The sequence below is a fragment of the Halichoerus grypus genome, chromosome 7 (assembly GCF_964656455.1).
Source record: "Halichoerus grypus chromosome 7, mHalGry1.hap1.1, whole genome shotgun sequence".
In the NCBI taxonomy this organism is placed as follows: domain Eukaryota; kingdom Metazoa; phylum Chordata; class Mammalia; order Carnivora; family Phocidae; genus Halichoerus; species Halichoerus grypus.
In genome coordinates, this window is record NC_135718.1 from 20,053,071 (window position 1) to 20,063,925 (window position 10,855).

Consider the following 10,855-nt stretch of genomic DNA (forward strand, 5'->3'; position numbering starts at 1 on the left):
ACCGACTGAGCCACCCGGGTGCCCCTGGAGAGCCTGATTATTAAGCGGGCTCCACCACATAGATGGAAATCACAGCCTAGCCTCGGGACACATGGGTCGGTACTCATAATAACAGCTTAGAGCTCAGGGTGTTGAGATCGTTTGGGTTCTGGTGTAAATTTTGGTTCACGTCTAAATTTTAGCAAGATTCCAGAAGTTACCCTTTCTATGTCAGGGGTGTGGATTAGTGCATTCTAAGAGATGTCTTTGGGTAATTGTAGGGTCCAGTCCTTTGCTGTCCTGATGGGAAGAATTAGAGGTTGGCCCTCTTTTGATAGAATCAGGCTCCTACTTGCTCCTATTTCCTTTGTCCTCCTCCTTCTCGTTTATAACCCCGTGTAGTGTCACCCATGAAACAGTCCTCACACTGTAGACCAAGAGTGTGTGTGTGTCAGGGCCCGACTGAGTCCACTCTCACTACCTCAGGCCATCCTTGCTTTCATACTTCGTGTCATTTTATTTATTTATTTAGAAGAAGATTTATTTATTTTAGAGAGAGCACGAGCAGGAGGGTCAGAGGGAGAGGGAGAGAGAATCTCAAGCAGATTCCTTGCTGAGTGCCATGCCTAACTGCACCACCTAGGCAGCCTGAGCCAAAGCTTATTTTGAGTGAAAACTAATTTGTCCTTTCTTTTGGAAAGGGATGGAACGACAGATGTGACACGGACCATGCATTTTGGGACCCCTACAGCCTATGAGAAGGTAAGGTGGGGCAGGAAACTGGAGAGCCCTCTCTGCTTTCTTAACAACAGCATTGCTCTTAGGAAAAGGAATCGTACAATGAAAGAAAATTTATATGTGGGATAGTAAAATAGCTCATTACTGTGGAGTCAGGCTTCTCTGCTTTATGATGTCCATTTAATTAATTACTGGAGAAATTTTAAAAGCATTCTGTCTGCTAAGGTCAGAGTAACTCAGATTCAAGTTTAAACAGCGTCAGTATTCTCTTGAATCAGGAAATCTCTTTGGGGATGGGAGTAGGGTAGTGAAATGTATACTTTTTACAAACAGCGTCTACATTTGATTCTGAAAGCCACCCCCCCCTTCTTCTTTCAAGTTCAGCATTTCCATTTATAGGCTTAGCTCAGGAAGCCTCTAAAATGGTATACACTGCTCAGTTTCTGGTCTGCCTGGCATGGAGAGGAGGAGATGACGGTGAGGTAGGAGTCTGGACACTGGATTTCAGGTCTTCTCTGCTGTTTGCTGGCTCTGTGGCCTGGAGTAAAGCACTTAGACACGTCCATAAAAATGGGGATATGAGTACCTGCCTCCAAGGCTGGTTATAGCGGTTCCAGGACCCTTGCAAGTTCCCGGATCAGTCACTACCCAGCAGATGTTGGTTGAGTCCCTGAGTGAATCTGTTTTTCTAGGAGCTCCTACAGGAAGAGAGTTTTACGCAGTGCAGCAGAGCAGATTTCATAGTTTTAGTCCTGCACCTGCCCTGTTTGTAGGCACGAGCACCTTAAAGAATCTGACCTCGGCTCCACGTACCTTTGGTGTGACTCCTTTCTGTGCTGGATAAAGAGCTCCAGGCCAGACGGAAGAGTGTGGGTTCAGTGCTGGCTCTGCACCTTACTGGCCACTAACCCTCCAAGCGTCACTTTTCTTACCCGGGCAGTAGGGATCACCCCTGAGTCTAATTTGGGTAGGGGACAGATGTTGATCCTGGACTCCTGGCTTCAAGGCCAGATGCCACCACTTACGAACTACACCACCTGGCAGGCTGGTTCATCTCTCTGCCAAGTGAGGATGACAACAGCATCTCCAGCACCGGTGTGGGATGAAGTGCTCAGTGCTTAGTACCATGCCCAGCACAGAGGAGTAGCTCGGTAAATGTCAGCTCGCGTCATCGGTAGTTTTATGACTTCTGCTCGTCTTTCTCAGGCTCAGCCAGAGTGTGTCAGAATGTTCATTACAAGGGGAGGGCCTGTGGGGTCATCTCTCTGACAGTTCCTTTTAACTAAATTTAATTTCAAGATTTTCTAGAAAATTGGTCCCATGGCCAAGCTTTTTGTTTTTCCACCAGAGTTTTTTCTTTTTACTCTGATTTTCTCTGTGGTATTCCTAAAAACCTTTAGAGGCAGGGTTTTCTGAGCTGCCGGGAAACTCCAGGACTGAAGCATCTGTCCTCGTTCTGCAACATGCCCCTGGGTTTTCTTTGGCAGGAATGCTTCACATATGTCCTCAAGGGCCACATAGCTGTGAGTGCAGCCGTTTTCCCGACTGGAACCAAAGGTAGGTGGGTCCTTCTGTCATCTGGCAGGCTTTTCCTTGTTCAGGCACCAGACATGTCTAAGTCTGAGCGGAAGAACATGTCCTTTGTTTCCTGTCAGCCCCGGCCCCTTCAGGCCCAGCCAGGGCAAGTGCTGTGTGGAGTGAGTCTCCTAGACCCACTGACTGAGCTCGGCGGGCTTCCCAGGGAGCCAGGCTTCGGTTTGGGCTTAACGTCAGCGGTGGACCTCTCTCCTGACCACCTGGGGTGTCAGATGACACAGGCAGGTGGCTCCCAGGAGAAGGCGGCCAGCGCATGAAGGCCTCCGGGCCCAGGTGGAAGTTGGTTGGTGCAGCCTCCTGTCTGTCCTGCCTTGCGGGGCCTGTGCCTCCTTTTGGGACCCTTGTCGGGATTTATTTTACTGGGAACCTGACTTCAGATACATGCCGGTCTGCTCGAGGACTGATGGATGGGGCATTGGACGGGGAGTTGACAAGACCTGGGCCTTGAATCTGCTTAGGTTAGGTCTGCACTCATCCCCCTGGGCATCTGTTTCCTTAGAGTCTCATCTTTGTAATTCTGAAGCTGCAGGGTCCCAGAGCTGGGAAGGGAAAGTCTGCCTCAGCCACACCCTTAGTGCTGCAGGCGTCCAGCCCCTTTACTGGCTTCCTGGACACAGTCCTCCCGCTTTAGACTGAGCTCTGGCTGGCGGGGGCGCGGCCGTCTCGGGAGCTCGCATTGTTAGTTCTTTCTTGTGCTGGCTTGAAATCAGAACCCTCCAGTCACTTTTACATGCTGGTTTCTGTTCTGGAGCCAAACATAATAAATCTAATCTCTAAAGTGCTTTGCAAATTGAAAAGTACTGGACAAATATCATCAAGTGGTTCTTTATGTGTCTTTCAGGACACCTTCTTGACTCGTTTGCCCGCTCAGCTTTATGGGATTCTGGCCTGGATTACCTGCACGGAACGGGTCACGGTGTTGGGTCTTTTCTGAATGTTCACGAGGGCCCTTGTGGCATCAGTTATAAAACGTTCTCCGATGAGCCCTTGGAGGCAGGCATGATTGTCACTGATGGTAAGTGTCGCTCACATCCAGGGTGTGCATGGGTCTTCGAGCCTGTTTGAAGGCTCTCTGTTGTTGCTTATCTTTTGATTATCTTAAAGTAAATTGGATATAATTTCCCCCTCTTGTCACCTTGAATTAAACAAGAACAACAACTTTTTATGATTATAAAAGTGATACGTGTTCATTTTAGAAAAGGTGAGGCCGTGGGACAGCATGTGGAAGAAAGTGAAAATCACTTATAATCCAGCCGCTCAGGGGAAACATTGCTTCATGTTTTGATGTATTAGCTTTTGGTCTTTTATATGCGCATACATCTTTTGTTCTCCTCATTCAGATTATACTGGATGTATTGTTTGTATTCAGCTTGCTTACTTAATGTACTTTTCCCATGTCATTACCAGATCTCTGTGCATAGAGTTTGATGCCTGCTTCGTTATGTCTTATGAATGGGCACCGTGACTTATTTGGTGGATCCTCTGCTATTGTACTCCCCACCCTGGCACAAGTTTTCAGGGACTTTAGAACCTTTCTTTCTGTTCCTCGAGTACCTGTTGGAAGTGGCCGTGTGGGAGGAGGCGGCATCTCTGGGCTCTTGTCCCCGGACTGAGTGGGCTGTTTGCTTGTATCCCCTCCTCCTTCAGGCTGGGGCTGTCATCCCGGGAGCAAGCACTTCTGCTCCGCGTGTACGTGCTCATCACGGGCTGCTTCTCATTTCTGGGTTTGATTTTTTTTTTTTTTTTTAGAGCCAGGGTATTATGAAGATGGGGCTTTTGGAATTCGCATTGAAAATGTGGTCCTGGTGGTTCCTGTGAAGACCAAGGTAGGTAATTGGCTGTTTATTTATTTTTAAATTTTCCTTATTTTTTAATGAGGGAAGATGAAGATACTTGTCTTTGGAGCCAAGAGTGTGCCATTCTGGGGCCAAAATGGAGCTTCCTCCCCAATATAAGGGAGTCTCCTAGAAATCAGTCTCCTCTGCAGAAGCCAGAAAGAAAATCCATAATGAACTGGGACCCAGAACTGGGATTCCTGGGGCACAAGGCAGGCCCCTGCCTGATGGGATCTGGGGCTCTGAGTTTACTAGAGGCATCTCCTTGTCATGATGCTGGGGGTCGGGGAGGTGCTTGTTTAAAGGCCCCTCCCAGACCCGGGGCCACGGCCTGGAAACTGTGTTTTCAACAAATGCCTCAAATGATTTTTATTGGGTAAAGCTGAGGAACCCTTAGTTATACGGTAGGTCAGGCCCCACAGGCTGGTGATGAGACGGGTCTGTTGCCTTCCAGAAGACAGGCACTTCACCTTCTCCCCATCACTATTACCAAGAGGTTAGAGGGCTTAGGTGTTAGGCTTTACCCAGAAGACCCGTTTATTGCTTTTCTGTGGGTGATGGTGGAAATCGAACAGTTGGAGGGAAGTGGCTTCCTCAGCGTGCGGGCCTCTGCTCTCTGCTTCCACATCGAAGTCACCTTGAGAGTGGCCTCTCACCTCGCTCCCAGAGGCCTTTCCAGGAACAGAGACCCAGCATGCTCTCAGGTGCCCTGGCCAGTCCGTACTCTGTAGCATGGATAAACCTGCTATCTGTCACCAGATGGGACTGGCTGGTCGAGGCAGGACACGTGGTTAACTGTTAAATAAAAGTGATGCTGGGGACTTGCACTCTGGTAGAGTCTTGAGAACCAAAACCAGTGATGCCCCTCATCCAGACACCGCCATGCTCTGCCCCCATTGCTTCTCTGTCACAGTGGACGTTAGCCTGGGGACCTGCTGCTCAGAGCCCCTCGGCTTTCCCCGATGGTGGCTGTTGGCGCAGCGGGGCAGCTCTAGGACAGTGGCATCCAATGGGTTCGTCGTGCCTCCTGGGCCCCCTGAAGATGCTGACCAGCAAACCCCTTCTTGGTTCCCGTTCACACCTGCCCTGGGGGGTGGTCATGGCTGGTGGGAATGACCTCATGGTGGTTCATTGGGGTAGATCGGAGTAAAAGCCTCTGTTTTCTTCCTTTTCCAACAGTATAACTTCAATAACCGGGGAAGCCTCACCTTTGAACCTTTAACTTTGGTTCCGATACAGACCAAAATGATAGATGTGGATTCTCTTACAGACAAAGAGGTAATGAGGGTGGCTTGGAGGAGACAGAGTGGGAGTGGGGGTGGAGAGCTACCTTACATTCTCTCATCTCTTCTCACTTTGTAATTTAGAGATCTGTGCCACCTGAGTCTGAAAATCCAAGGTCTGCTGAGGACTGTAGATGCTTTTCCTGTATTTGTTGGCTCTCTAGGTAGAGGTAGTCCTCCCTGCACCATTGTGGGGCGGTAAGGTTTCTTGAGTGGGACTAGTTCGCCATTGCTTTCCTTGAGGGCACGAGCCACGGCTGCACTGAGCGTTTAGCAAACCATGGGCCATGTGTCTTCCTAGGAGGAGCCAGATGGGTGGTAGGGCCTGTTGGCCACTGCATGTACCAGATTGTTTTCTTGTGTTGAATGAAACATTAAGGGAATGAAAAGCGAAATCTATTATCATACGCCCAGTTTTCACACAGACAAGGAGAGAGGCGGTGCCTACTCTTCTGGTCACTCCGGGCTGTGAAGCTCTTCCTAAAGCTAGGAGCACAGTGGGGCTCACTGTCAAGCTCCGAGGGATACAGGTCTTGAAACCCCTTCAGTCCTGTGCTGGGTCCCCAGGCCCACAAGGCCAGGTGAGGTGACGGGCCCTGGGACCTGGGTGAGTAAGGCTTGAGGGATCAGGCAGGTGATCAAAATCGGAGCAGAGACGGGTCAGAAACAGGGCGGGAAGAGTTAGCACTGGACAGACCAAACAGTTCCTGAGCCAGGGAGCCAGAAGCCAGAAGGACACAAGTTTCAGAGCAAGGCAGGTGGTCGGAAGTCCCTGCAAATGGCAAATGAGTGGCGGGAGCCAAAGGCAGGACGAGCCTGGCAGGTCCCGTAGGAGTAAGTTCCTGTGGCCAGAGCAGCTACTGACCTCACCCCGGCCACGGGGAAGCGCCTCTTGAGACATCCTCCGCGGTGCCCACCTGGCCCCATGCCCGGCACTAGGAAAGGTGCCTCTGAACTGGACCGTGGAATGGGACTCTCCCAGCCAGAAGCCTCTTCTCCTGACCCTCTCACAGAGGGGTGACAGCAAAAGGTCATCGCTTCCTGCTTAGTGTGGGCACCTCTGCTTACCCGTCAGTGTCCTTGACCGGCCAGACATCCCCGCTCATGGCCCCTAAACGAGGCGACCGTTGTGGGTTTATTCAGCTTGTCGAGGGTGCCGGGCAGGAAACTGCTTGTTAGCGGCACAGTGTCCGGTGTGGGCCTGGCAGGAAGAGTCCCTCCAGCGGTCCCTGGCTTAGGGGAGAGGGGACAAGAACACATGAGCGGACGTGGAAGCCACCGGCTTGAGTCCTTTGTGCTCCGTAGGAGCCAGGGTCTCTTCTCATGGCCTCGGGTACAGCTTCCAGGGTCTTAGCAAGGGGCTCTCCCGTTCGAAGTCACTTTGCTCTCAGAAGCCCAAGGCCGTGGCTTCCTACCATGCAGCTCCAGGTCAGGCAGTCCCTGCTGTCCACATAAAGTGTGCTCATCAGGAGGCTTCCTCCCAATGACATTCCACCTTATCCACAGAAATAGTGTGTGAGGAAGGTTGAGTGAGGCCATTCTTCCTTGAGGGAGGACTTTTGTTAACCTGGCTCCGTCCACCCCATGACATTGAACATAGACCAGTGGGCTCTGTTGTACTCAGTGGTTCATTACTATACCTTGTGTGGCCGAAGCACTGAACTCTTCTTTCTGCCGATTAGTTTTTATAAGGCAGATAATAGCTTCTTACCCTTAGATCATAAGCAAGTTCCTACAAATAAACAGTAGATGTATTTAACATACCAAGCAGAGTACATTTATTGTCTCTTTTAGCAAAAAAAAAAAAAAAAACCTCCTTCCATATACCACTTAAATCTGGGGCCTCATTCTGTCAGAAGGCACAGTAATGCCCCACAACCAGATTCTGTCTATTTGGCTTTTAAAGTACTCAGTCATGCCCCTTACCACCTCCCAAACTGACAGTGTTTTTGGTTACTTTAAGGACTTTTTGGGTTGGGTTTGCATTCCCGTCATTTATCACCAGATGGCAGTTGAGGACTTTGGTCATGAACGTGGGCAGCTGCAGACTTTCGGGGCCTTTGGAATGTTGGTCAGGCCCCCCTGAGGCTGCGCGTACAACTGAAAGGGCCTCGGGGGTCTCACCTTGGCTCCGGGCTTGGCTGCTTTGGACTGCAGGCTGTCTCGTAGCCCTGCCTGGCCCGCAGCAGTTTGCTTGCTTTTGACTCCCTGTCCCGCTCCCACCCCCAGCAGGGGCCAGTAGGCTCTTACGCGTGGGGAGCGGAGCCCTGGCTGGGTGGAAGCCCTTTGGCAGTACGGCCGTGTCCGTCTGCCCATCACAGCCCCGGAGCTCGTCCTTGGTACCTGGTCCGGACTTGGTACCGGGTCCCCGGTGCCCGTGCTTCTGTAACAGCGCTGCCTTCCCAGATGGCGTGTGGCTCGTGGCAGCAGGGGCGCGGATGGCGGGGTCCGTCTTGCCAACTTCGCTGCAGCTGAGTGTCGGGTCGGGCCCACTTCATGGCCAGTGAAGAGAATGGGTGGTCGTCCTCTGGGAGAACTTGCTTCACTCCAGCCTTCACACCTGCCCCACCCCAGGGAGGGGAGAGTTCACCCTTTTACGGCGCGGAACTTTCACCGTTAGGCCCTTGTGGATCCGCCCCGACCCAGGCACCACGTCCTGTCAGACCTCCTCCCTTCTTACCTCTTTTTAAAAGATCTCCTGGGGCGGTGGGCACATTCCATTGAGTGTCTGCAAGTGAAGCTCCCGGCCCCACCCTGCAGCACCAGAGTCCTTGGTCCCCAGGGGTTTGGGGTTCATCTAGATAGCCACACTCACAGGACCGTGGGGGCTTGGCGGATCCCAGTTTATTCAGCTCTGTCAGTGGAAATGGGTAGGAGGCTCAGTGCATTGGTGCGACACCTTCAGGTGTGTCTCTTAGCAGGAGTTTCACCAGCCCTCTAGGGCTAGTTTTCAGCCCCCCTCCCCTCCACTGCCACCCCGAGATGGCTGAGGTGTGAGGGAAGGAGGCCACATGGGTGGGTGTAGGACCTACCAGACCCCCTGCCCCGTCCCTCTGAAAGTGTCCTGTGAGTATGGCTTGGGGGTCCTGTTGGGAAGGATACCTGGTTACAGGTTACTCTGCACCCAGGGAAGCCCGAAGCCATGACTTGCTCTCAGGTATTTATAGTTCCTTCACAGTCATTGCCAGTCCACCTGCAGTAGACTGTTCTGGAAGCATTTTACCGTAAGCAGCATGGCCTTGTCCCCTTGATTTCCAGGGAAATGCAGCCCAAGGAAGTTACTCGTCCCTGAGCAGGGGGAAAAGGTTTTGTGTATCTCTGCCCTCAACTCATGATCTCCGCACCCGGGGGCCTCTCCCGGTTTGCCCATGTAGCCTCTGGGAGAGGTGTGAATACTGCCTGTCTTTCTCCCGTCTTGCAGTGTGACTGGCTCAACAATTACCACCTGACCTGCAGGGACGTGATCGGGAAGGAATTGCAGAAGCAGGGCCGCCAGGAAGCTCTCGAGTGGCTCATCAGGGAGACGCAGCCCATCTCCAAGCAGCATTAATCCTCCCTGGTTTTTGTTTTTGTAAAATGCTCTGGGGAAGGGAAGAAGCCTGCCAGATCCCTGACATCTGTCCCCTTTCCTCTCTTCCCTTCCTTCTTCCCCTTTTTACTTTGAGATTCTAAGAAGAACTGAGAAATCTTCTTATCCTCTTTGATATTTTCTTGCAAACACTCAATCTTTTATGATTTTTTTAATTGTTGAGAACGAGCCGAGAATAAAATTGCTGCACCAGAAGGAGGGTCCCCGCAAAGCTGGTCACTCGCTCAGGGAGACGCCCCGAGCAGCCGCAGTGAGTTCTCTGGCCAGTGATGGTGAAACACAGTGCTTGCTCTCTGATGGTCAGGTTCCAGGTGCTAGTACATTATTCATGATCACCTTGATTCATGAGACTGTATTTATGATCAATGAATAAAATGTCAGAATGTGCTTTGTCTCAGCTGTGTCTTTCCTCTCAGCACTGTCCACCCCGCATGTTAGGCAAGCTCATCTCCAGGACTGGTGGCCTTTGGGGGAGACATTTTCTAGATAGAAGGTCCCCTTTCAGGAGAGATCCCTGGCCTCCCCACATATTGTCTGGCTTAACTGGAAAGCCTTTTTCTTTTCTCTGGAAAACCTAATATTTTGGTGAGTATAATGTCAAAAGTGAGTCTTCCATGGTCCACCATGTGTTACACATAGTGGAGTCTCAAATAGATTTGACTATTTTTTTTTTTTTTAATTTATTTATTTATTTGAGAGAGCGAGAATGAGAGAGAGAGAGAGTACATGAGAGGGGGGAGGGTCAGAGGGAGAAGCAGGCTCCCGGCTGAGCAGGGAGCCCTATGTGGGACTCGATCCCGGGACTCCAGGACCATGACCTGAGCCGAAGGCAGTTGCTTAACCAACTGAGCCACCCAGGCGCCCCTAGATTTGACTATTTTTTTTTTTTTAATTTCTTTTTTGTTTTTTAGAGATTTTATTTATTTATTTGACAGAGAGAGAGAGCACAAGTAGGCAGAGCAGCAGGCAGAGAGAGAGGGAGAAGCAGGCTCTCCTCTGAGCAGGGAGCCCGATGCGGGGCTCGATCCCAGGACCCTGGGATCATGACCTGAGCCGAAGGCAGATGCCTAACCGACTGAGCCACCCAGGCGCTCCTAGATTTGACTATTTTTGGTATTTCGTTGTATGGCTAGTTCTTTTTTTAAATAGTCTCATTAAATCTTAAACCATATCTTGGATTTGAATGGCTTTGAATGATGAATACATATAAGATACTTCGGCCATCCACCAAAGCATGGTTGGCAACGTCCATTACTTTGCAGCTGGGGAAGCAGAAAATGAAGTGAGCTAATCTGTTTTTACCATTCAGAACCAGGGTGTCAGCAGGGAAAGTTTCACCGATATGATGAGCCTAAATTGACAAGAGCACCTTAAAACCCTTGCCAACATTTCCGTTGTCCCTCCTCTCTTCTTTTCTCTGAAGGATCGTTGGTTCCAGCTTGCTGTGTGGAGGATGCAAGATACACGGCTAGTTCTCAGGTTGTATTTGTGATGCGGACTCAGTAACAGGATGTATTTTGATCCACCAAAGATCCATGCTCGAATGTGTTTGTTTCGCACTTGCTCCTATTTCTGTGTCCCACGGGATTGTTCTTAAAAGAAGTTTCTCCTTGAATGATAGGATGTATTCATCGTGTTTCTCCTCCGTCATCCCTCTAAAAGTCAGAAGACCTCCCCGTTAGGACTCAGACCATCATCTCCTCTGCTCCCCCCGAAGGTTTTCCTCTCCCAGAAAACGGGAGCTGTGAATTGCAGTTGGTTTGGGAGTTCAAGCAGACCGAACTCAAGCATGACAGCAACTCCACTGTTTGTTCATCAGGCTCGTAAACCTGTCC

The 10,855-nt window shown here is 50.7% G+C and overlaps 1 protein-coding gene across 2 annotated transcripts in view; it reads left to right on the top strand.

Moving 5' to 3' along the window:
* XPNPEP1 (X-prolyl aminopeptidase 1) overlaps nt 1–9,407 on the top strand; it is a 49,719-nt gene extending 40,312 nt beyond the window's left edge. For both annotated transcript variants that reach the window (XM_036070036.2, XM_036070037.2), the window contains exons 16-21: nt 681–741; nt 2,205–2,274; nt 3,155–3,328; nt 4,063–4,139; nt 5,328–5,426; nt 8,853–9,407. In XM_036070036.2, the coding sequence (XP_035925929.2) occupies nt 681–741; nt 2,205–2,274; nt 3,155–3,328; nt 4,063–4,139; nt 5,328–5,426; nt 8,853–8,981 (610 nt within the window). In that variant the 3' untranslated portion in view covers nt 8,982–9,407. The remainder of the gene's footprint in view (nt 1–680; nt 742–2,204; nt 2,275–3,154; nt 3,329–4,062; nt 4,140–5,327; nt 5,427–8,852) is intronic.
* The last annotated feature ends 1,448 nt before the right edge of the window (nt 9,408–10,855 follow it).